Consider the following 26445-nt stretch of genomic DNA (forward strand, 5'->3'; position numbering starts at 1 on the left):
AAAATAATCTCACATATTCCTCCTTTTTTCAAAGTTTTACTGCAAATACTGTTCAAAAACTGCAGTAACAAGGAGATAAACTACTTAAAATTGGCAAACATTTGTAATTTTGAACTGGATATTATTAAGACAATGTCACATATGGCTCCAGCTTCTATTTACATTTCTGATATCATTACTGGCTGAATTGTCATTTACCTTTTACTTCCTATTCTTATCAGTTGTACTAAAATCAACACTTAAAAAAGGCTACTGCCCACTAAAAGTGTCCACCACACCTTCACTTTCTTGTGAGAACATTTAAAACAAAGCTATGTATTCTTTGCTAAATACCACTGTTGTCTTAAGTGACAATAATGGGATAATGGTATGTTTAGGGTAAATTGTAAAAGAAATAGTGCAACAGTAGTTCACGGAGAGAGGACTCATGAAGCCAGCAAGCTGAGTCAATATTGTCAGTTACATCGCAATTTCTAGCTAAAGTTTGCTAACATCAACCACCCTAAGCAACAGGTCATACCAAACCAAATAGGCTGTAGCAGCTAAAGCCCTGAGTGAACTGAATTGAGCAGAAGTGGGTTTTTATTGCTTATGAATTTGACTTTTTGTTTGTCAGAGTGTGTTATTTCTTCTTTCAAAAGTCCCAAAGTCTTGCATTGAATGATCCTACAGGGAAACTGCGGTTACAACAATGATACAGCAGAAAACTAAGCACAATAGTTAAGATTATGCCAAATTAACTGTCGCAAGTATGAAAAGTGAATATGATCTGCACTGATGTGTATAGATAACCCAGTGGCTCCATATCTCACTATCACAGGAGGTTCTCAAGCAGACAGATACTTTATGGTGCATCTCTTAGTGCATGCTGTCACGTCTGTGCTACAATCTCATGTATTTCAAGTCATCTCAATATCCTAATTTGGATGACTAGCACAATGAGGCCACGGGATTTTAATTTTTATTTCCCATAAATGCAGTCACAAAATAACTCTTTCTTCCATGATCATAGCTCTCGGCAATAAAGCTTAATCAGTTTCTCTCATCAGCTTAAAGACAAAAACTAAAACTCAACAAACTCTTCTAACAAACTACAAAAAACTTTTACAAAGGACATCAAAATATAAATAAAATACCTTTTTTATTTTTAAGTGGCATAAAAAAAAACCCAAAGTCATAATTTTTTTAAAGATAAGGAACAGTGCCTGTTATCATTCAACATAAACATTACAACTGATCTTCACCTCTACTGGCCTCTTAATTGTATTAAGTTGTGCTATTTCTTTTAAACAAAAGACAGTATCAAATGAAGACTCCTATATGGCCTGTGAGGTAAAGAACATATCCATTAATTACTTATTACAAATCATCGATCACCAATGTCAGGAATGCTATTAAAGTCCCTGTGACAGAGTGCGAGCTAATGACCAACACTGCTTAATGACAAGAGCAGCACAAACTGTTGAAACTTATCTTTAAATGAACTCCACTCAAAACTTAAACTACTCATTATTCTCCGTTACAAAAAATCCCACCCAAACCACCCGCCCACCCTGTTCCGTCCCCGGACTGAACCCCATCCTGCAGGTGAATCACTGCTTCTGCTGCATTGCTTCTTTTCGTGCAGCGTCTTGCAGTAGCTGCGTGTCCACTTCATCTGCAGGTAGCTGAACGTAGCGGACCACAGATCCACGGATGAAACAGTTTTTTACAGACAGCTGAAGGAAATCAAAACAAGACACGATGGAGTTATAAAGACAATCACCATCAAGATTTAAAGATGTTTTGAGTAAATGTTACAAAATGTATAATCTGTATGGTATTATGTGTTGGCTGATTATGAAATTGACATTTTCATTGTCACGACTGAACCTACCATGTGTGGATATTTTTCTGGATCTGTGACACTGATGTCGGTGAGCTTGATGTTCAGGTACTGAAACATAGAAAACAGTGAGGAAGTCAGAATTCGCAAGCTAAAAAATATCAAATGAGAGGATTTATTCTCAAAAGAAAGACAACAAAGCATTAAAAATATTTCCAACCTGATCAACAGAATGAAGTGTTCCACAGATGCTATAAAAAATGGTGGGACAAAGGTTATTACACACTTTAATGGACATCCTATCCTTATACATATAAGCAATAAGTGGGGTTAAATTGACCACTGGTCTGAAGGTAAAGTGGGTGGAACAAAAAAGGAATACCTTATTTCACAACATGACACTGAAGTTAGCTTCTGATTTGCAGCTTCCAATTCGGGGATAAGGGGAAACTTAAAGGGTACCCATTATGCTCATCTCCAGCTCTATATTTTTATTCTGGGACTCCACTAGAGTATCTTTGCATGATTCACAGTTCAAAAACTCCTTATTTATCTTATACTAGCTCTTTATGCAGCCCCTCAGTTCAGCCGCTGTCTCTTACAGGCAGTCTTAGCTCCTGTCTCTTTATGGCCCCCCTCCCGATGAATCCACTCTGTTCTGATTGGCCAGCTTTCAAGAAGCCTGACGGTCAGCTGTATCAGAGTCGTGTTAAGTTACTGCTGATGAAAACTCCATATTTCCTGCTTTAATTAAAAGCTTTTAAATTAATAAATAACAGGAGACTTTTTTGTGAAGAATTTACAGGGAATTAAATGTGTTCCTCACCAAATTAGCGGAGCTTCATTAGCAGCGCTAAAAACCAGTCGACACAACAACATATGGAGCTATTTGGAGCTCTTTGTTCTGCAGATCAGTTAGAAATAACGCAGGGAGGAATAGTACAAGTAGAAACAGCCCCAGTGATGATGTTGTTTGATGAAGAGCTGCAGACGACCGGCACACCTCCAACAATGTAAACAAACTTTTACTTTGCCCTGCTGTGCAATGGAAAAGCACAAAATCACAGCGCACCAGCTCAACTCGAGTCATGGCTCAACGTGATTACCCCCAAAACAATGGAAAACACCTTAATGTTAGTGGAGCGGAGCAGTGAACTTGTAGGCTGTACGTGGAGCAGATAACCATATAAAGAAATCTGTCATGAGCCAACGTCAGCTTGGGCTGAAAGTAGAAAAAACTGTTGGAAACCAAGTGTTCAGAGCAGTCTGAAACCAGTGCTTTTTGCTCACAAGGATTATTTCTACAGACATTTACCTCATTATTTGAGACTTTGGCCACGTTTTATATTGAACATCCGTCATTGTAACAGTATATATATATATATATATATATATATATATATATATGTGTGTGTGTGTGTGTGTGTGTGTGTATGTATGTATGACTGAAAATAAGGAAAAGCATAATAGGTTTTCACCTTTTTCCAGACCACATTAGACATTGTCAGTTTTTGCAAACAGAATAAATGTTTCACAAATCTGAAACTGTGTTTCAGTGAGTCTCTGGAGTCTCCTTAGTAATCTAGTCCAGATTTGACAAGTCTAAGTATAGTGGTTTTTGTTCTAGACCTGGTCTAATGTGGTTTGAATGGAGAAATATCAGTGAAATCGCCCTTTTTCAGTTTTCATAAGCAAAATAAAGGTTTCACAAATCTGAAAGTAGATTTAAACAGCATTAAGGCTTTTTGCTATGTCTAAAACTCTTAAGTTTTAGACATGGTAGCAAGTAAGTTAAGTGTAAGTTGTGAAAAACGGGGAATCAGCTGATAAATGTTATTTATGTTTCCCTTAATTTCCTCCTTTAACCCCGAATCTGAAGCTAACTTCAGCTTCGTTGTCACAACCCATAACAGCCCTGCGATTAATACCTTTATGAAAATGATTGTTTTACTGTCTGTGACAGAGAGGTGCCTATTATATATACACATGTTGTAATACATGTACATTGCTTTTCCCTCTTACACAGTCGCATGTATTAATGAGCCTCACTAGCTAAAGCTACGATCAGTCAGTGCTCCAAACAACGCAGCTGTTGTAAAAATGGAGGCAAATACAGTAAATAGTGGCACCAAATTAAGGCTAAGTCGAACAAAAACCAACCTCAAGTCGTTTTTGAGCTCCACCACCACATCCTTCCCCACCAGCGACTTGAAAAACGAGTAGAAAAGCTGAAGAACAAAACGACATGATAACGTTGAGTTAGCAGCAAGCTAACCATGGAAACACGCTGCAGATCCAACACAAAAACACTGACAGAGATATGCTGAGTGCAGAGAAACTAAGTTCCTCACTGGGTCTTAATATAGCATTTGATGTGTACTAAAACCAAATACATAAGTTGAAATCGATTTCTCACCATTATTGCTGTCGGTTTCTTGTGGTGGTTCGTCTGGTGTTGATGATGTTTCACACTACGTGTTACTCAGCGCCGGAACACGATGCAGTTACTGAGTAGCTCCACATGGGGGAGCTACAGGTGCGCTCACTGTGAACTTAAAGTAGCTCAAGTGAACAGTGTGGCCATGAACCGTAATACCATTACTGCGAGGTGAAATATGTACTAAAGTGCCTCATAAACACTGTGGAATTACTTTCCAGCTGTTTATCTATTGGTCTTGTGTGATATCTCTTATATACTAAAGCAGTGGCTCTCAAAGTGGAGTCCAAGAACCCCCAGGGGCCCTTAAGGGGGTTCTTGGGGGTCCCCAGCAAAAGGGAGAATCATTTATTTTCACTTTAATCCCATCCCTAAGTAACACAATGTCAGTATGTGTGACTATTTTGGTCATGGGTTTCATACATCTAAAAGCAAAAATCTTATCAAATGGGGGTCTGTGGTCTAATTTCTGTCAATTTAAGGGTCCTTGACAGGGAAAAGTTTTAGAACCACTGTACTAGTGTTTCTCAGGACTGACTGGGGCCCCTGCTGGCCTTTCTTCCTACCAGTAATTTAACAGCAAAGTTGAAACATTACATTGAATAGTCAATCAACAGAAGATAAAACTGCAACTTTATTCATAATTGATTAATTGTTCAAATGATTTTTCAAGCACAGTTGCCAAATTTATCTTGTTCCAGTTTTGAAGATGTGAGGATTTGCTGCTTTTTTTTTTTTTGTATCATTATAAATTAAATATATTTGGATTTTGAACTGAACCCAGCAAATCATGACATTTGAAGACATCACTTTGAGCTCCGGGTAATCACATCACTTTGTGCCCAGTGTCATCTGCTCAGCTCCTCAGAGGTGTATTGACCAGACTACCGGTGATGAGGGACAAAAAAGTCATACAGGACTGATTCATTGTGAAGACAAAACGCTAAAAATCAAGTCACAATATGGTGAAAATTCCCTTATTCCCTTTTTAATGGTGCCCATCAGCAACCAGTATCTACACTATGACAGAACAGTGGAGGTCAGCTTTATTCACAACTCATTGGACAAAATAAAACAAGAAAATTCAGGTTTTGATGACTTTATATTTTTACAATATCTAGTCATACGCTCGCCATGATTTAAATATGATTACTAACTTGGATAACATGACATTCTCACTCTGCATGTGGTTCTTTTATGCAACAGCAGAGGGAAGCAAATGATTGGAGTGTTACAGTACTATACTGCTTGGTCCCCACTGCAGACTGAAAGACATATTTATTCACAGTTTCATGCAGTTATTGAAAAAAAAAAAACTAAAGTAACATAGTCTAATCAAGCTTTGATATTTGAATTTATTGGAGCATTTATTGTACATCACTCAGAGCAAACATGTCAATGTCTGTGCAAGATAATACTGTGTGGTAAACGTTCAATAGCTATAATATAGTGTAAAATTGTCTATAATAATGAAATAGAATCAGAATTCAATTTCTAACCTAACCTTTTGTAATGTGAGCTTAGCAGAAATGAAGGCTGAAAACTTGTCTCTAATGTCTACATCACAATAAAGTATTAGTTTGTCATTTTGGGAAATATTCTAATTTGCTTCCTTGCAGACAGCTAGTTGAGAAGATTGATACCACTCTCATACTGTGATAGGTATCAATCTTCTCACCTTACTCTCAGCAAGAAAGAGAATATGACAAACTATTCCTTTAACACAAATGAATAGCCACTCATCAGTGATACATTTGGCAAGGGGACTGCCTGAAGCCTTTACTCTGTTTATTTATGTTTCCGAAAACGCAGGCAGAAAGCTGCACAGTCAGTGCTGACTGTGATCTCACTTCACAGAACGGCCCGTCTTGGGAACTTCAGGATGCGCTGAAGAAAGACAGAATTTGCATCATTGTATGAATCATATTTGTCTGGGAATTTTGCCATAAGAGAAGCAGAGTTTTCCTTACTGTCTTTGTGAGGCTGTGGCTGGCCAGGTCTTGCCGGCAGTCTGTGTTTGCCGGGGAGCTCGGAGCTCTCTCTGTAGTCTCTGGATTTGGTGGTCTGGGGCTCTGGCAGGCCTGGCCGGGACTTGGCGGGTAAAGGAGGACGGTTGTTTACCACTCCCCCTTCTGAACGCGACGGCACTACTGGTTTCTTGTGTGTTGTGGGATGCAGGGAGATGGGAGTCGGAGGAGGAGGTTTGGTCTCAGAGCAGGTGAAGGAGCGGTTGCGAGGGGTGGGCACCGGAGGACGCTCAGCCTCTCCATCTGCTGGTTTGGAGGGTGTAAAGATGGTATCTGGAGGTGTGAGGTGCTCCTTCTGTGGAAGATCTTGATCCTTCCCCCGACCGTGTGATTTTCCCATTGAACCATACAGCGGATTGTCAAACATCTCCGATGTTTTTTCATCCTCACCTCTACGAGACAAAGTATTAGTTAGTTTAATTTCCTACTGAATCACATGTTATTTTTAGAGGTGTTTTCCTGAGACTGAACACACATGTAGACTAGTGAAACCACTTACGTTGCAGGTTTTCCTGTGGGACTGCGACTGCCCATCTCATAACTGCTCTTCTTGCAGTCTTTACTCCCTTGCCCAGTGATAGGAAGATTTTTTGGTGGCATGCTGTAACTCCAGCCCCTATCTGTCACATTGCTACCTTTGTAGGGCACACCCATGTAACTTGGGTTAGAAATGTCATGCGCTTGGGTGATGGAAAACCTGTTAACCAGAAGACAGAAAATATCACACCAGAACACAATGCTAGAGATATTTTAAAGTAACCACAAGGTGGAAAAATGTCTTACTTGTTGTGGTCGGAGCATTTGCCTTTTGAGGTGACAGACTCATCCTTTTCAATTTTGATGAAATCTGAAAGCAGAGTAACATTGGCATTGAAACTACAAAAACTGACGTAGAAAGCATTTAGGTAAGTGCTGAGTAGTTGTGGATAGAAAGTGATCAAAGATTAGACTCACCGTACAACTTCTCAGTGGGCTTGACTTCAGAGGTGTGTAGTTGGATGCCACCTGTCAGAGTGCCTGTTCTCTCTCCGTGGTGTGTCAGTGTGATATGAAACTCTGTGTAGCAGAACTGGGCAGCCCTCAGTGCAACACAACCCTCCCCTTTTGAAACAACACACCAGGAAACTGTAAGTATTGCTCAGCTCAATGCATCTGTATTACAAACTGCGTATTAAAGTTAATTACCGTACGACTCGTCACAGTCTGTCGACTTCACACAGATGAGGATGTGCTGGTCCAAAAGGTACTCGGGGTCAGAGATTATGGGGGTGAGCTTGAAAAGATTAAAAAAGACAATAAATGATGATTGCTTGACGCCACAATAAGTCAACTTCAACACTATAAAGCCGCATCTTCACTTTACCTGAACTTGGTTGCCAAACCATACTTTTATTGACCCATCTGAGTGCTCTGTGTTTTCTCCCTCGGAAGTCTTGACAGTCTCTGTAGGCATTTAGAGAAATATTTGCTATGATGACTTTTGCTTTTCTGTAACAGACAATTTTAAGATGTAATAGAAATATGATCAATCAAAAGACCAGAACATACTCTCCAAGCAGCTGGAATGGTACTCGATGAAGAATTTGGTCTTTGATTTCGTCGACAAGGTGGCCAAACAGTTCATGATCTGTATCCCGCCTTGAGGTGCACTGTTGAGATCTGAATATTTTGGGAAAAAATGACAATATCACACTGCAGGTGTGGAGCAGACAACATTAACTCATCAGCAGTGAGGTGTAGATGCTGATCATACCTTGCTTGGAGACAAACTGTGAGGCAACTCCGACTTCAAATGAGGCGAATAATGGTGAGTGGTCACTTGTCATGATGTCATTAGTGCACCCTGCAAGTTAAACAGTTTGTCCAGATGAACATGACTCATCATCATATCATTAAAAACATTAAAAAATGTGATAACATTTTATTTTTTGTGTACATACAATACCAGTCAAAGGTTTGTCAAAAGTGTGTCCAAACGTTTCACTGGTATCGTATTTTTACTAATAATTTCCTAGGAAGCTTCCTGAACGACACATTTTACAATTGAAAAGAATTTTTTCGATGCTCTCTGAGTAAGTGTAACAATTGAACACAGCCTCTATTCTCTCTTTAATTAATACCAAATTATATAGCTCTTTCCAGAACCCTTCCTAGAAAACGATTTAGAAATTATTGACGCATAAAATAGAGTGTGACCAAAAATATTCATAGGGAATTACTCACCGTAAGCCTGGCAGACGACATGAACCAGAGGGTATGACTTTCGCAGGACACGATCGCACCATGAGGGTAAGTTGTATTTGGTCTGTAGAATTCATCACACATACATAAGTACCGAATACAACGGTTTTCATAGCCAGGGCTGAAAATCAGTTTAAGCTTTACAAAGCAGCTGTAAAGTTAGAGAGTTGAGCCAGAGGTGTCTGCTGAATGATGACATCTGATTTATTTGTTAGATCGCTGTTTGTGAGCAGCCCAACATGTGACAGGTTGAAGATTTGCTATTTCTATCAGAAAGTCCGCTATCAGGTGTTGTGTCATTTCCGGTTGACACAATATCAAACGTGTTTGCTGATCTGGATGAATTCAAGAGATCTAAATATTCTACTCTCTTTATGTCTTAAAAGGAAAATTGTGAAATTGATCCTGGTGCCTTTAAATGGGTGTATCATGAATTTTCTATGAGCCACAACATACAGTATCTTCACAAGGATTTTTCGACATAGATGCCTTAAAGCAGAAAGCATGTTCTGTGTCATTTGAGATCGGTGTTAAACACTGTAGTTGCTTGCACTGTTTCTGCACTATGGGGCATGACAGGAGCTATACAGTGAAAACACATCTGACTAAACATAAGCTTACCCCCGTGGCTTTGGCCTTTGTGTAGGCATACTTCTCTCGCGTATCTCTTTCATAGCGATATGTGGGGGCAAATGTGATTTCCTCTTCATCTACGATCAAAAGAAAATTAACAAGAGGTGTTATTAATATTTTGACGTATGCTGGAAAATTCATTCATGCAGCCAGAACAGAACAAAGTTGGTATAGTAATTGTAAGTCACATACTGTATACGCTAAGTTAAACCTATCTGCTGTATGTTTTGTGTTGGTCAGTATACTGAAGACTTTTCTCCATGTGCTCATTCATGGCTTACCGAAATGCAAGAAGACCTTTCCATCATTCCGCTCCATGTTGAGCTGGTCTTTACTGAGGAGTTCCTGGTACTGCTGCTGTTTGATCTTTGCCACAATGTTCTCAGCTTCCTGTGAAGGGAACCAGTGCACAATTATGACTTTTACTGTCTCAAAAGTGTTAGCAGCTAAGAGCTCACACACCTGACAACCAGCGTGCTCTTTTATGCACCAGTCATTGAATTACAGCGCTGCTAGATCTCTGATTTCTGATGTAAATGTCAGTCCAATATGCTGATATTTTGCTTTAACAAATTTCTTTAAATTGTATAAAAGTAGACACAGGGCATGCGTTTGTGAATCTACATGTTATTATTAGGAGGATTCTAACAATAAAAAACTTTCTTAATTTAAAATACATATGTTGCATCATTTGTCCTTTGTTTTGGTGTCAATTGTGTTTACAGTTTGTGAACTACAACTTACTGTGGATGGTAATTCAACCCGATAGTTCAAATCACCAAGCCAGAAGAGGTGAGTGAACCGATGTGTGATGTCAAACGGATTGAGCTTCTTATCTCCCAGATTCAGAAACCGCAGGATGTTGATGTAGTTTTGGTTGCGTCTGCAAAGAGAGCAAAAATTTTTGTTACAAAATTAAAAATATGATTTCAGGAATAGATATTTACTAGGATGAGGACTTTCTACCTGATCTTTGACTTCAAAGGTGAAGTATGTAGAATTTAGTGGCATCTAGCGGAACAGACTTTGCAGAAATTGAATATAATATTATCTTTCTATTGCTTCATTTGCCTATTTTTTGGTCGTGGCGCATATTTAATCTACCTGTTTTCCCAACATAACATTTCCTTGTCACAATTCTAATTTCACCAATGCCTGATGGGCTTGTCTATTAATGTCCAGAGCAACTGAGAGAACTGTGTGGCTAGTTAGCTTAACTGAGAACACTAAACACACTGAGCACCAGCTTTTTCAGCTAGCTGCAGCTAACTTTTGACCAAAAACTACACTGTGAGTACACAAGAGTTGTGTGCTGCTGTAGCACCATTGTGGAAACTCTTGTAACAGTAGCAGTAGTAGTAGAAGCGACATGCACATGTTCAGGGAAAATAGGGAATAGATAAATGATTAAATGTTTTGCAAAAAATTTGAAAATGAGGGACTTGAAAAATAGAATGAGATAAATAGACAAACTTATTGATATATTTAGTTATATATTTGACTTGTCTGATAATCTTTTACTTCATTTTGTCAGTTTCAGGGGGCTCTACAGAAATACTTTTTCAGCACTAAGTAGTGCTTGCAGAGCTCCATTCTGTCAGGCTGTGTACAGCTTCAACAACCTGCACCAGTCATGATGTCATGTCAAGGGCAGCCTGTATGTAGCTTCAGAGGCTAAACTCACAGCAAAATATGCATATGTTACCAATACAGTACTTGGTGTAATTTGCTCCTCACCTGAGCTTCTTCTCACTTCCAGAGGTCAAGTGACTGTTGACAAAACCAAAGGATGTACCGTTGAACATGAAGGACACTCCCACTGCTCCCTTGTTTCCTACAAAACAAATATCACATTGAGTACTGATGGGTCTTTATTCAAATAATGTTTGTCAGGTCATAAAGGGCCTATGGAGAAGTGGAACTGCTTACCCAGAGTGTTGGCAATCCCCGTCTTCACACTGTCTGAGAAAACATGGGAGATCCTGTTTTCGTGCTCAGGCTTTGCCAGGACAATAATCCGAATGTTCCACAGAGTGTGAATCGCTACCTGGATGTTAGAAGATGTGTAGGATGCATTACGGCACTGCATCTGCATTCAGTTCTAACTTTGTTCTTGTGACAGTCACTCACTTGTTTAAAGCTGATGTTCGTGATGTCCCTCAAGACCCCTTTCACTGTGTATGCCCAGTCCCTCTCGCCCAAAGGATCCTCCTGTGTCCCAATGACATAAAAATCATGCGGGATGTGATCTGCGGTGTCGTCTCGTGTCTTCCCTTGGCCCTTACACTGGAACCAGGAGCTGATGTTGTGAGGGGGACTGGCATTTCCTGTGGTTTTATGGGGAAGTCTTTTACTGTTGCACTACATTATTCAAATGAATTTGGATATTTAACAAGTCAACATTGTTACCCATGTTCCAGGTGCCAATAAACACCGTGATCATGTCTGGTTCCGGCTTTTCGGAGTGTTTGTTCTTCATTTGTTGAAGAAGCTGACAAAAACCCTCTCTTTTCTGGTGACACAGAAGAACAACGTCATAAACATTGTACCTCATAAACTGCACTCAAAACTTCAACTAAATTATCATTAGGCTCTTGGACAGATGTCACTTAGACAAAACCATCTGCATTAGATTACAATGATTACCTTTGTGTCATCAAACACAAACTCCTTGCGCAAAATCTTCTCTTTCTCTGTCTCCACCACAATGACAAGTTTGGCATGCATTTTCTGGGATTTCACCAACTGTAGGACTGAATAATAATTACAATACACTTATTTAAATATGCAGTGTTAATGCTTTACAGCAGCTGTTAAACAAGATTGACAGTCTACAGCTATGTTAGCAGCTCTGTGAGGCTGTGCTTAAGTGCAGCAATGCTTTGAGCAGAATGCTAACATCAGCATGCTAACATGCTCACAGTGACAATGCTAACATACTAATGCCGCGCTCACGGATGATAGAGAGGGGAAAGATTTCCGTGTTTACAACTTGCAAGCAATCATGTCACAAGGCAACTAAAGAAGGTTGTATGACTACAGAGAACATATTATGCATTGACAATATACCATAATATCCAGTAAATGTGTGTTTAATCTCCTTGAACGACAGACTTTGGCTGACATGTCCCTGTTTGCTTGACTTTCAGGCACTTCTGTCATTAAGCACCAAGTCAGATATATCAGGGTATCACCAACGTCAGTAGGATACATGGTCTGAGAATCATTCAAGTCTGTAAAAAATGTCATGGTAATTCATTCAATAGTTGTTGAGATATTTCCATCTGAACCAAAGTGGTGGACTGACCGACCAACAAACCCTCATCGCCATCCATTGAGCAACAACTCTAGCATGGTTAGAAAAACAAGGGAATGAAATTATAGAAAGACATGACTTCTTACTTTTATTGTGCACAAAATATTTGTCTTCAGGCCCATCTTTCGACTTCTTGAAGTAAATCTTCCCACTTTCAACATCCACTTTCAGGAACATCTTTGTGGAAATACCAAGAGATTCCTGCTTGACCTGTGAGTAACAGAAAAAACTGATCAAATAAACCTCAAACCTCCAGACATTTTATTTCTTTTCATTTTCCTGCAGCTGCAGTGTCATACAATAACAACTTTAGAGAAGCACCTCAAAGATAACGATGGGTATGAGAGATTTCCGATGGCCCCCTTCATATCCAACAGAGTCAAAGATAGCACTTTTAGCCTGAAAAAAGAAACAGAGAATCACCTTGTCATTTGTAACTGACATCATCTTTTGGTATGTCGATGACCCAGATGGTTAGTTGATGAGTGCTGACTGGTAAAATGAGCAATGGAACTTTACCTTATCCTCTATTGAGTAGATCAGTTTTGTCAGCTGCTCAAGCCTAAAGGATACGGATTGACCTGAATCAGCACACATCTGAAAATGAAGGAAAAAATACATAATGAGAACACTGCTAATGTTAACACTGCTGCAAAGGATCAAGGGTGCCACCCACTTGTTTTGGAAAATGTCCAATCCCTGGGGAGAGCTGTTGGTCCAACGCTCTATGAAAGACCTCCAGAGCTGGCAGGATGCGGGAAATTTCACTACATCACAACAAAGATTAGAGCGTGGTTTATTTATCCATGTCAAGATAACTTGCAGTCTTTTTAATGTAATCTGTCAACCAGTAACTATACCTGTTTACATTCTTGCAGATTGTCATTGTTAGCTTCTTAAAGCCAGGGAGGTTGGGGTTACCGTTCTGTAGTTGTTCAGCATCCGAATAGATTGAGGTCCTGAAGTATTCTTGGATGGCTACTTGCTGTTCCTCTGGTACTCTAAAAAATACCGTATGCAACGCAGGAGCATGTTATCTCATATTTCACACATCAGTTAGCCTCAGCCAAGCACATCGCTATGTCAAATCACTGCTGCACCCATAATCACATGAAAGAATCCATATGATAAGAATTGTTGCATTGTATACACAGTAAAGTGCCAGTGCTTTATCGAAAACTTCAGTGTAGTTTTTGCAAATGTGACCATACGTGGACATGTCCATATGCTGCAGTCTCATCAAGTAGGTGTCTGATAAGGACTTGCAGGCCTGCTCAGGAGACTTAGGGTCACTGTCTTTTACATCGTTGGCTGGGAAGTTCCTGGGTGGAAGCTGTGGTGGAAGATTATTGGATTCTGCAGGACAAATACATATATATAGTTTAGGATTTTTAACAAATTTATGAAAGACAGATTGCTTTATAGTATAGCAACTGTACAGATCAAGTGAAGGTGTTTGACCTGGCTCCTCGTCTACCTCCTCCTCCCTCTGGACAGGATACTGCAGATGTGTGATAAGACCCATGTTGGGGCTGTAGTATGCCTCGACCAGCTCAGGCAGCATAGAGAAGAACCTGATAGGAACTCCCTCAGATGCCTGAAGAGCAGACCACAGCACACACATAGTTGTCTCTGTCTCTTGTGGCACAAAAGTAGACCTCAGCAGAACTGAAAAGTGAAACTGTTGTTCTAGAAGACTTTTTCTATTTTTGTCTTTAACTTTTGTGACTAAACCAGTTGACATCAGCTTTGAGTGCTACCCACCGTGTGATGTCACACATGTCTACTTCTATTTTTGTCATTGACACTTCTCTCAGTAGTATTTTGAACCCTCACAGTAACATTTGAAGAAGTTGCCTTGCAAGGTAAAGGATTTACCAACAGGTTCTGAATTTTCACCTGCTCCACTTATTGTTCAAAGAGAAGACTGTTTCTGGTATAAAATCTTCTTCTATGCTTAAGTTCAGACCCCTTTTATGACGAACCAGCTCTGATGTCAGTATTGATGTAGTATTTTACCTTTATTCTGAAACTCAAAGTTACTGAGCTATTACAGATGAAGCACTGAAATGACTCAGCTCCTTCCACTCCACCTCTTACTCTAACTTTGTATCATAGTCAGCAATATTTGAACAGGAATAAAAATTTGCTGGTACTCTAACTCAGCACCCTACATTAATATCTATACTGACTTGAAAGTGACAGTATTGACTAATACGTCTAGTGAGTACCAGCCTAATTGAGGCACTGGTACTCAGCACACTTTTCCTGCAGGGTTTAATTTGAGGCCCTATCATTGTGTACTTGTCGTAAATGAAATATTTTTCATGTCTGTTCATCCCCCAAAACAAAAATCATTCAATAAAACTTTTTTTAAGGCCCATGCTTCCATATGGTTACACTATCTCTATCTTCTATAATGCTATGCTGATGATACTAGATTATATTGGCCAAGAATAACTTGCAAATCAAGGTTGGTTTCAGGTATGTGTCACTCTGTTTTCTTTTCACAGCTTATTACAGCAGGCCAAAAATGACAACAGACAAAAACCATGCCAACAAGCATGTCCTGCAATTTCCTCAAATCCTGCCTCTGCCAAAGGCCATCAGACTGAATGCAAAATATGATTAGACATTTTTCATTAAAGCCCCAGCCTATATCTACACAGTGGAAACAGTATGTTCTAAAAGTATAAATGTCAGCTCACCACAGAACCACAGCTTGGGTCTAATGGAGACATTTGTGACATGGCTCTTGTTATTTGAAAGAAGGTCATATGCATGCATGACAAATGTTATTGCACCCTCATATACTGAGTAAAGGAAGTTTAAAAGGGATCTGTTATGCTGATTTCCAGCTCCAAATTTTTATTCTGGGACTTCACTAGAGTATTGTTGCATGATTCACGGTTCAAAAAACTCCTTATTTATCTTATACTAGCTCTTTATGCAGCCCCTCAGTTCAGCCTCTGTCTCTACCAGGCAGTTTTAGCTCCTGTCTCTTTAAGGCCCCCCTTCTCATGAGCCCACTCTGTTCTGATTGGCCAGCTTTCCAGAAGCCTGCCAATGGGCAGCACGTATCAGAGTTGTGTTACTGTCAATGCAAACCCAACATTTCCTGCTTTACAGCTTCATATTAAAAGCTTTTAAATGACTAAATAGCAGGAGACTTTTATTGTGAAGAATTTACAGGAAATTAAATGTGTTCCTCACCAAATTAGCAAGCATCATTAGCGGTGCTAAAAACCAGTTGGCACAACAATAAATGAAGATATTTGGAGCTATTTGTTCAGTGGATCAGTTAGAAAGAATGCAGGGAGGAATAATACAAGCAGAAACAGCCACAGTGATGATGATGTTTGATGAAGAGCTGCAGACGACCAGCACACCTCCAACAGGTAAACTACTTATTTTACTTTGCTGTACTGTGCAATGGAAAAACACTCACAGCATGCCAGCTCAACTCGAGTCATAGCTCAGCGTGACTACCCCCAAAACAATGGAAAAACAACATAATGTTAGGGGAGCAGAGCAAGTGAACTTGCATGCTGTGTGTGGAGCAGATGACCATATAAAGAAATCCGTCACAAACTGATATTCACTGATGCTGAAGGTAGAAAAAACAGTTTGAAACCGAGCATTCACAGCAGTCTGAAGCCGGTGCTTTTTGCTCACAGGGATTACTTCTACATATGTTTACCTCATTATTTGACAGTTTGGCCATGTTTAATATGTACATCCAACATTGTAACATTATATATATATATATATATATATATATATATATATATATATATATGACTGAAAATAAGGAAAAGCATAATAGCTCCCCTTTAACACATTCATACTCTAATCACCATTTTACTGACTTAAACTAATTCTCTTACCATTTTAGCAAGATCAATTTTATGATTATTGCAGTTGTTTATTATTGCTCTGCATGACTGCATGTTATAATCAGTATTTCTTGATTGTATTTTGTTGCCTCATGTTGCTTTGCACCACTACATGTACCAATTACTGAATTTTGTTGCTGTATTATAGTATTACTTGCTGTTTCCTGGTGCTCTGCATCACTTGCAGAATGTTTATTTTGTTGTTTTTACATTGTGGTGTTGTCTCTTGTCTGCAAATCTTAATTTTTCACTACACCGATAGTGCCAAGTTAAGGACTGCAGTTCAAAATTAGCTAGCTGGCTAACACTGGCACATTTACAGGAATGTCAGTTAGTGTGCGTTGTCCTTATAAATAAATAAATGGAATGAACCAAAATATGCTTTGTCAGTATTAGCAGTCACACAATAATGAGGTAATATTAAAAACACAAAAAATGTCATAAAAAGTTAGATTTGATTTAGAAATTGTTTTAAACTGTTTTGATCAAAATGTGATTTAAATCCAGAAAAAAATTGCTACAAGCCAATGAAGGGTTATTACAAATATACTGTATATCTAAATACATTGTACTTCTTAAATCAGGTTACAGCTTTATAGGTGCAGCAGCATTAAAAAAATAGCTGCGCGCCACCATTTACTTTTGATATTTGAAGAAAAATAGCCCTTTATTCTCATATATGCTGTAAATACTTGACAACAATGACTCAACTACCATAACACTCATCTAACTTTTGACCAAAATAATGGTGGCATTTGTCAAACAGTTAACCCACCTGGACAGAGAGCTTCTTATCCTCATTTGGCAGGATTCTGTATGTGTACACACAGTTCTGGTATCTGTGGTTAAAATAATAAAGTGCAAATGTCACTAGAATATGACATGAATGTAAATGAAAGGAACATCTTAGCTGGTGTATATTGTGTGCTGAGTATACAGTCAGAACAGTTTTGGTAGCATTTTAATTGAAGGTTGCCCCATGAAATATGATATGGTTAGTGCGGAGGCAAAGAGAATTATATCTGCAGCAGCACAGTATGCAAATAAAGGGGAACTAGTCGTTGCAGTGCGTATGTGCAAAAAAAAGTGATACTGTACAGTGTTTTACAGGAGGGCAAACCTGTATCATGTTATATTCATCCAAATTATGACAATATTTACAGATATTACTATTTTACTCATATCTAAGGCCAAAAACATACAGTATAACAGTTATGTCATGTCAGTTTTTCTTTCATTAGTTAGGATCAGTGCATATTTCATGTTATGAAGGTTTCTTGAACGAGGAACAAGAATCATGAGCTCTATGGAGCTGTACAAAAATAAACTACCAGCAACATGTGCAATAGCTGAAAACAAGTATTGTCTACTTACAAAACACACAGGGCATACGCTCCCACTATAGACTCGCTGTCCCGAATAAGGAAGCTTCCATCTCTTGCTGCTTTGGATAGGAGATCCTCAGCTTTGGATCGAGTTAGATTGCCATGGCACCAAGGTTGATAAACTGGCATCCTGTTTCTCACCCAAGAGTCTCAACTCAAGAGTTTTACATCTGCTCTTAAACAATATTCCAGCAAACCAAAGTAGACTCAGTTTTTCTTCCTGGCTATTTTCATCTTTCACGGTGCGTACTTTTAAGCCCTTTCTTTCACTTGTTCATGCACTTGCCTCCGAAAGCTCTAAAAGGAAGCTGCTACTAGCTCAGCTCTGAACTTCCTCATTTGAAATGTTAACAGAGGAGGGCCAAGTTGCTTCCACTCTGCCTGTAATGACAGATCCACAGAGCTGTAAATGGAAATAAAGACTCTCACTTGTCAAGTCAAAATCTTTATCACATTACTGTAATGATTAACCAGCATTTCCAGCTTTTTAGTTTCCACACAACTGTTTGTTCATGTGATCTGTCCATAAAATAGTTAAGTACTTTGTAAAGATTTGAGTTGGGAAAAAAGGGAAGTAACAAAAAAGGCAAATATGATGATTCTTGCTTGTTACAGTTTAAGAGTTTTCTGTGATAAATGCACTTGTGGATAAATTCACTGTAAAAGACACTTCATCTGATTATCAAATGTATTTTATAATGCTCAATACATATATATATATATATATATATATATATATATATATATATATAATCATCTTTACCCTCTGACCTAGAATAAAATAAAACAAGATTCACTCAGATTCACCCAGAAAAGCTGGCCTGAGTCTGACTGCTCACTGTTTAATCATCTCATCTGAATCAGGAAAGCTCAGGGTTTTCTGAAATATATACATTCAGGAAATACAAGTTTAGAATGTCTTGCTATGTTCATGTGATGGACAGGAAGTCTTGCAGAAATAAGAGGAGGAAAATAAGCTGCGCACAAACCACAACACGGGTCACATGATACGAAAAGAGAACTACACGGTGACAAGTCACTGCAGCCTCGGAGGTTTCTGTCCTGCACTTGAAATAGGTTTGCCACTTTCACAGAGTACGTCAAAGCCTCAGACATGCAGTGACAGTGTGGAAAAGACCCATGATCTCATGCACAGAGGACATGAAATCATACTTTTGCATTCAAGTGAAACATTGACATACATTTTTATGACTGCTTTTTTTTTAGATTCAACATTTCTTTTGCAGTGTGACTTTGTAACAGTAATTACATGTTTATTATTTACAACATGAAGTCACAAACTCTGTGGTAAACTGGCAGTTTACTAATCTCTAATTACAGTTTGTATTTCCGGATCAATCATCCCTTCTTTTGCAGATGGCAGTTAGCCAAACTGATTTGCTGTAAAATAGGAGTATTAGTCGTCATGCAGTAGTGCAATATCATAGAAATTTGGATAAAACAATAAATGCATAGCATAGGAGAGTTACTAGATAATGAAGACTATGTACAATGGAGATTTGTCAAGCACAAGCAAAGTAAACATGGTACTGGTGTCTTCCAGCAATTGAAAATTCACTGACACATTTGTCAGTGGATTTAAAAATACACCTTAGATTGAAACTAGTGTTTACAGCCATGCTAGCAGGTCTGTGAAGGTGTGCTCAGGCCATGGATGTAAAAAGAGAACTGGATACAGTGTCGGAGGTGGGGCCCAGTGTATTCCTATGAAAGTTGCTCAATGGCGCATGAAACCAAAAAAGCCCATGGCGCATGCTCATTAGAGACTTCCGCCAGCTGGGACAGTTAACTTCCAGTTTAGCCCTCTGGCTAACACCAGCATGCTAACATGCTCACAATGACAATGCTAACATGCTGATGTTTACAAGGTATATACTATTCTCACCAGATGTGTTAGCATGTTAACATTTGCTAATTAAAAAAAACTTTATGCAATACTTTATGCAAAAACACATTTTTGCATAAAGTATTGACAAATTGAAATGTTTACCTGCTGGTAAAAAAGAAAAGTCAAAGTACTTGGGAATCATTCTCTGTAATTTCGGGGTAAGCCATCCAGTGGTTGTTGAGATATTTCAGTTTTGACCAAAGTGGTGGATAGACCACGCCGCTAGCATAGCTAAAAACACTTCAAATGAAAAATTACATCAAAAGCTAACTAATTATTACTTGATTACACTAAACACTACACTAAATTTGGCATAAGATACAGAACAGTAACAGGAAATACACCTTAAATGCTGACTATGTACATATTTGGTCAGTCTCTGGTGTTTGACACAAAAATCATCTTCCAACATGAAGCTTTTATGAACAGTGACATTATCCAAAGTCACAGGCAGCTTTGGGCATTACCAGTTACCCAGACTTTGGGTAATGCTTACATGCTTACAGCACATTACTGTTGGTGGTTGAAACCACAAATGGCAGCAAGGGCAAGTACAATCAGTCGAAAATGCATTTATGCGACTGTTTCAAATGTCCGCCCTTACTGACACACATCGCTAAGTCTACGAGGGCTAAGGGTTTTTTTATCACTGTAAATTGGCTCTGTGACTTTTTGAGCCCATTGTCTGTGAGTCGTCGACTCTGTCGACTTTCCTCATGGGAATAACCCACAATGCCTGAGTTGTGATGTTCGAATGGCAAGGTCAGTGAAATTTCAAAAGCATAAAAACAACAACAAAAACAAAACATGGAAGAAGTTGGTGAGAAGACATTTTCCTGAAAGTATGAACACACGTCAATATTTGTTTGTCTTAAGATGGCATGATAGTGACAGAGAGCAAATAATAATAATAATAATAATAAACTCTCAGATTCATTGATCTACATATGAAATATGCGAGTCAGACTTAAAGGATATTGCTGGCGATTTTCTTTATTTTTCTTATTGTCAACAAATGTCATGTGGAGAGCCAAACTAACAAATAACTCATCCTACTTACAAGTATTGTGTGTCACCCGTTACACATACAAAGCCTGATATATCGTGCCATAGTTTGTTTAGAAACAGCTCCAAGGACTAATAACAGTGATCACGTTTTCAGTCTCCAGAGGGTAGTTCCTTCTACAGCACGTTGTTCCTGTGCATGCTTCACTGCACAGAGCTTCACTAGCTTGTTGCAGTACATATCACAATCTCTTGACTTTTAACTAAAGTTCTTTGAGAAATTTACAATGTAGCAAAAAGTCAGAAGCCATTGCCTTCGGGGCAAAGGAACATGTCACTCATTGCAGTGGTGTGGCTCACTGATGTGTTTTTTAATAGTTTTTGGACAACAATGGAGCTACAGCACAGAGAAATATGATATATCAGACTTTGGATATACACACAATACTTGTAAGTAGGATCAGTTCATTGTTGGTTTGGCTCTGCATATGAGAGTTGTTGACAGTAAGAAAAATATCCTTTAGTCATATCCAGTAACACAATATCTGCAAAAATGAGCCTTACAAAGTACTGTCACTTTCTTTGTATGCAAATTAGAGTTGTTACACCCTTCCTGTACTCAGGCACTTATAGTGATCATAAAGGGGAAATTTCAGAGTCTGTCAGGGTTGACTGATTAGTGCATAGGGTGGCCTCAAAGTCAGGCTAAGTGTAACATTGGCATTATGGCACATTGACCACATCGTGAAATGAGCCCAATTAATGAGAGCCCTCAGTTTGACAAAGATAACAATCAGTCAATAGGAGGAACAGTTTTGGTTGTGTTGGGAAAATATGTAGTTCACACAGCGTTCCAGATTGAGTTCAAAATTCTCTTCCTCAAAACTCAGACTTGGCACTGACAGAGCTCTCGTGTGTTCCCTTTAACTCTGCACTGGTGGCCCCTGACGCCACTGCCTTATCTTTGCAAAACAATCGCATCAGTGTGCCACGGAACTTTTCCGCCCCAAACAGGTAGATCAGCGGGTCCATGGCACCGTTCAGGCATGTGAGGGAGGAGGTGAGGCGGTTAGCCAAGCTCAGGCCTCTGCGTGTCTGGCAGGAGATGTCAGGGTGGTTGTAGCCCAGGATGAAGGTGGCCCTGCTCACATGATAAGGCAGGAAACACACTACATAGATAAGCATGACCAGACCGATGGTGCGCAGGGCTCTCAGCTTGAGGGCTGGCTCTAACCTGGAGCCCCGATGCAGGCTGTGAATGATGAGCAGGTAACAGGACAGGGTGGCCAGGAAAGGTGGGGTGAAGGCCACGGCAAGTGAGATCAGTGCATTGCGTGAGGCTTTCTCTCTGTACAGCTGCAAACACACTGTCATGCCGTCCACTTCTGCAGTCTGGTGGGTGACTAGTAGTGGCGCCATGGAGATGGTAACCAGGGCCCAAAGAGAGAAGCTGATGATGTGAGCATAACGAGCACGGCGAACCTTCAGCGACCTCACAGCATGAACCACAGCCAGGTAACGGTCCCCCGCCACACAGGCCAGAAAGTACAGGCTGGCATACATGTTGACATAAAACAAAAAGCCTGCCAATCTGCAGGGCACCTCCCCAAAGGGCCAGTGGCCTCCAGTGAGGTGGTATGTGGCCCTCAGCGGGAGGATGATCACGTATGACAAGTCTGCCACAGCCAGATGAATCAAGAAGACGTTAGCTGGAGAGGAAGCGCCACGCTGGTGAGAGAAGATCCAGAGAGCCAGGCTGTTACCGTTCAGCGCCAGAAAGAAAACCAGGATGTAGAAGCATCCAAAGAGCATGTTCTCGGTGGTCGTCTCCACTGCCACACAGCTCTGTGATGACTGATTGGACAGCAGGGAGGGCAGCTCTGTTTTAGCAGACTCCATGTTGGTGGCTGAGGAGATAAAAACCAGTTATAAAATTTGCTTTAAATGAAATTTTCATGTATAATTAGAAGCTTTTCTTCTCTCAAAGATGATTTTTTTTTTTATGTTTAATAAACATGTTTAAGTTTCCAGGACAGATAGAAAGAAATTTCAGGTCTGATCTGTAATATGCATTTGAGTCATGACTTTTCTAAACAAGTGCTTTTGATTTCTAAAATAGCTCATTGTTAGTATTCAGACAGCAAACCACCCCAGTGACAGGAAACCATACCAAGCCAACCCCTGTTCACATGACTTTACACACACTGACAATAGGCAGGGAGAGTGTTTGTCACTGTGCCAGTCTCACAAGGTAACAATAGATGTCAGTGTCCCCGGCTAATACACACATGCCCTCAGGTTTGGATAATTACTTCATTCTGACTACTTCAAGTATTAAGCTTCCTCCAAGTCCAGGAAGTCAGAGTCAGCCATTAGATATTCACTCTAACGTCTAAACAGCTTATCTGGCCTCACAGTCTGATTTTTCGGCAAGAACTCTTTCATCTAGACTTATTGGCGAACTCTCAGGAGCATACAGGCAGAGGTACTAGACTGGAACATTAGCTATTCAACTGTGGAGTGCTGAGGTTGTAAAGGACTAGTTTGACATTTTGAGGAAATACGCTGTTTTGCTTTCTTAGGAGTTAGATAAAAGATTCAGACCACTTTTTGTTCATTATGAAACCAGCAGAGTTAGCTTAGCCTAAAGACTGGAAGCAGGGTGAAACCATAGACTACATATAAATATCTTGTATGCAAATAATATCTTTATATACAGTCTATGGGTGAAACAGCTAGCCTGGCTCTGTCCAAATGTAACAAAATCTGCCTACCAGCACCTCTAAAGCTTAACATGTTATGTCTAGTAACTCTTTTAAAAAACTTAAGTATAAAAATAATAAACTGTTATAGGAGGTTAAGGTGACAAAATATGTGGATTTCTCCATATCCAGTTGTTGTGCTAAGCTAAGCTAACCGGCTGCTGGCTAGTAGCAGTGTCAATCCTCTACATCTTAAAAAGGAAGCTAATAACAAAATTTCTCAAACTGTTGAACAATTCCTTTAAAGGCTGGTTACAGGTACATACATGAGACATAAAAAATAGCTGTGGGCATGCCCAGGTAAAAAGACTTTCAAAAAAATTCTATTTTTCAATGCAAATTTCTGATTATATTTTGAGGGTATCACTTCCTCAGTAACAGGTTGTAGTTTAAAGTTTAAGTATGAAAAAAGTATGAGAACTATTTAGACACACCTAAAAAATAACCACCCACTCCTGTGTCCCTCTAGCAACTCTGGCAAGCTTCCACGGTCCACTCCTCTCATTCTGTTTTTATCTACTCTTTTTCTGCTTTAGTATAACATCTATACAAACATTACCGGGGCGTGAACATCAGTCTGAAATGAATTAATTGCAGATATGGCCTCTCCTTAATGTTAACTTTGGTATTTGTGGAGGATCCAAGAACAATATTGAAGCATGTGCAGGGATGAACTTGTCATCTCACAGATGCTCAAGGGAGTGTTGGGGGAGGTTATCAGATATACCAAGCTCAACAAACAGTAAAATGGGATTAATTAATGCTGCACCATTGCAAACTGCTTTACAAAGCGGGAAAAAGGGATTGTCTCTCTTTATTGGACTGAGCTAAATCTCCGCTCCAGCAGCATGATGCCCAGACTTTTGGTCCATAAGGAGCCAGCCAGATGTAGCAGCTTGGCTCTTTTCAGTGTGTGTGTGTGTGTGTGTGTGTACTGGAGCTGTGAGACTTGCAACGAAGGACATTTCTCAGCCACAGCTCAGACTCCCAGCATTCAGGGGCACAAAGAAAAGGTCGCAGTGCCTGAAGGGATAACAAACCAGGAGCTGCACAGATGAATGGAAAAGCTTCAATAAATACGGATCCCAGAGGGATAATCCTAAATAGAGACAATCCTAAAATATGCCTTGGTCACAATGATCTTGGTAAACAGATCTGTGCAGGCGTTCCCATGTGAAGAGTGCCAGCACTGACAAAAACGATACTGAGAATCCTGGCTTTGGTCCTGTCAGAGACTAGTCCAAACTGTTCAAACTGTGACAGGTGGGATGTGGGCAATCCTGCAATGTTAAAACCTGTCACAGTAAAAGCCTGTGTAGATTTAGTAATTGGATAAAATATGAGTTAATCTGACATTCATCCAAAATTATTTAATGGAAAAATAAGTATTAAATAAGTAAGAAATCGGTATTGTGCAGTAAATTTCTATCAAAGATATATTGTTCTACTGCAACCATTTGTTCAATTCTGTGCCACTTAAACTCAGTGTAATCCATTGAAAACTCATATGGAACCAGAGCTTTAATAAAGTTAATTTTAAAAATGATTAAGTACATATCTATTGCTTTATAAAACTCTGAGGTAAAAACAAACAAACAAAGACTTACCAGAGCTTGTGATGTCTGCAGAGTGTGCACGACTTGAGGAAAAGTTTGGCTGCTTAAGAAACAATTCAGCTGTTGACACAGCGTGGACGACAGTCAGCGTAGGAGCAGAGAGTAGCACAGCAGTTGCTCGTGGAGCAAAGTGAAGACTGGGAGTTCAACTGTCGAGCCGTGGAAGAACTGGAGCCCCAACACAAAGAATGCTGTCCTATAACCCTCCTTTCTCTCCCTCAAGATGTTCTTGGGAATGAGACTGTAGCTCTTTTTGTGTCTCAACAAATTTGATAACAGAAAAGGAGTCCCGATGGGAGCCTTTCGTTTGAACCTTGACCCCACCCTTTCTTTTTCCATCCCCTCTCCTCAGAGAGCCACTTGTGCACTCCACAATAGCTTGACTCAGAATAAGCAGCACATTTTAGCAGCGGGGAGAAGAATGGCATGCCTAAGTCGCAATGAATCGTTGGGTATGACTCCATGGAAACGAGACCTAGTGGTGCACCAAGTGCCTATACCATGAACTCCCACCCTCCCACTGATAGATAGAAGATGGACTGTTGTTAATTTAGAAGTTTATGACTAAAGTCTCAGACATGTTTCTTTTATAGATAGTCTGTTAAGTTCTAAAGAGGGCCCCAAGCTCTATAGGAGAGCAAGTGAAAAACAAGAGCAGGGAGGGGGGACGCTTGGAGGAAACAGAGGCCCTTGTTGGTCTTTTGCCTCCTGGGGGCATCCTGAATTGGAATGCCCAAAATAATCAGTCACATAGCCATCGGACAGATGTGGAGAGAAGACACACTGGTTGAGAAGGGATAATATTTCATTCATACATGGAGATCACAGCTGTGCGTCAGACACATTGGCCCTTTCTCCTCTCTGTATCATCGATATGCAAATGGTATTCTGTAGACTTGAATGAGGCCACTATCTGTGCGGAGCTGTGGAGAAGCTTTGACATTACTACCCTGTTAATCTACTGCCAACTGCTAATTGGGACGGTCCCGCTTTTGTTCGGCTTCTCCAGTCTGTCTGTTGTGTGTCTCGTAACCCTGAAGCAAAAACATTGCTTTGTGTAACTGCTTAGTATCATAAATATATCATTCTTCTTGCTTCACTCAAAAAAGTGTTTTTCCCTGCTACTGAAAGAGTTTTTGATTGAAAATAAAATGCTCTCATTTTGCACAGTTACACACACCAACAGGCTTATACTGGGAAAATGATTTATTTTGCAATTTTAGCAGAAAAAAAGAATTTCTTAACAATATATGTTCCATTGAGTATTTTATCATGTACAAGCAGAATCATTTTAAGCAGTCAAGATATATTCTACAGTTAGGCTTGTTTAAAGGTACCATGTGGAGTTTTTGACCACTAGTAGCGCTATGGAGCAACGTTGTTTTTACAGGTG

At 39.6% G+C, this 26445-nt stretch overlaps 3 protein-coding genes across 3 annotated transcripts; all 3 read right to left on the minus strand.

Moving 5' to 3' along the window:
* Positions 1–1122: 1122 nt before the first annotated feature.
* smx5 lies at positions 1123–4364 on the minus strand. Its single transcript, XM_067597793.1, has 5 exons — positions 4242–4364; positions 3986–4053; positions 2046–2076; positions 1877–1936; positions 1123–1718 (listed from the first exon to the last, which is right to left on the minus strand). The coding sequence occupies exons 1-5, from the start codon at positions 4242–4244 to the stop codon at positions 1593–1595; spliced, it is 288 nt and encodes a 95-aa protein (XP_067453894.1). The 5' UTR covers positions 4245–4364; the 3' UTR covers positions 1123–1592.
* Positions 4365–5597: 1233 nt separating this feature from the next.
* On the minus strand, positions 5598–18045 carry inpp5d (inositol polyphosphate-5-phosphatase D). Its single transcript, XM_067597796.1, has 27 exons — positions 17750–18045; positions 17151–17214; positions 13941–14076; positions 13691–13835; positions 13340–13480; positions 13156–13246; positions 12999–13076; positions 12801–12878; positions 12566–12689; positions 11810–11916; positions 11573–11675; positions 11294–11490; positions 11093–11210; positions 10901–10997; positions 9908–10046; positions 9445–9553; positions 9152–9240; positions 8513–8594; positions 8043–8132; positions 7838–7948; positions 7653–7732; positions 7475–7562; positions 7244–7390; positions 7073–7136; positions 6789–6986; positions 6233–6681; positions 5598–6149 (listed from the first exon to the last, which is right to left on the minus strand). The coding sequence occupies exons 1-27, from the start codon at positions 17887–17889 to the stop codon at positions 6109–6111; spliced, it is 3306 nt and encodes a 1101-aa protein (XP_067453897.1). The 5' UTR covers positions 17890–18045; the 3' UTR covers positions 5598–6108.
* A 191-nt stretch (positions 18046–18236) lies between these two features.
* On the minus strand, positions 18237–26200 carry gpr17 (G protein-coupled receptor 17). The gene is made up of 2 exons (XM_067597798.1): positions 25044–26200; positions 18237–22581 (listed from the first exon to the last, which is right to left on the minus strand). Exon 2 carries the CDS (start codon positions 22571–22573, stop codon positions 21554–21556), a length of 1020 nt encoding a protein of 339 aa, XP_067453899.1. The 5' UTR covers positions 22574–22581; positions 25044–26200; the 3' UTR covers positions 18237–21553.
* Between the last annotated feature and the right edge of the window lie 245 nt (positions 26201–26445).

The sequence above is a fragment of the Thunnus thynnus genome, chromosome 8 (assembly GCF_963924715.1).
Source record: "Thunnus thynnus chromosome 8, fThuThy2.1, whole genome shotgun sequence".
NCBI classification, from domain to species: Eukaryota; Metazoa; Chordata; class Actinopteri; order Scombriformes; family Scombridae; genus Thunnus; species Thunnus thynnus.

What these genes read in the sequence shown, in the direction of transcription:
- smx5 (XM_067597793.1), bottom strand. An exon ending in CACTTCATTCTGTTGATCAG is followed by an intron (nt 1,937 to 2,045) that starts GTTGGAAATATT and finishes TCTATGTTTCAG; the next exon opens with TACCTGAACATCAAGCTCAC. An exon ending in CAGAAAAATATCCACACATG is followed by an intron (nt 1,719 to 1,876) that starts GTAGGTTCAGTC and finishes GATTTCCTTCAG; the next exon opens with CTGTCTGTAAAAAACTGTTT.
- inpp5d (XM_067597796.1), bottom strand. Translation starts at nt 17,889, where the DNA reads ATGCCAGTTTATCAACCTTGGTGCCATGGCAATCTAACTCGATCCAAA. An exon ending in ATATTTTGTGCACAATAAAA is followed by an intron (nt 11,917 to 12,565) that starts GTAAGAAGTCAT and finishes ATTATTATTCAG; the next exon opens with TCCTACAGTTGGTGAAATCC. An exon ending in AAAGGTCTTCTTGCATTTCG is followed by an intron (nt 9,241 to 9,444) that starts GTAAGCCATGAA and finishes TTTTGATCGTAG; the next exon opens with ATGAAGAGGAAATCACATTT.
- gpr17 (XM_067597798.1), bottom strand. Translation starts at nt 22,573, where the DNA reads ATGGAGTCTGCTAAAACAGAGCTGCCCTCCCTGCTGTCCAATCAGTCA.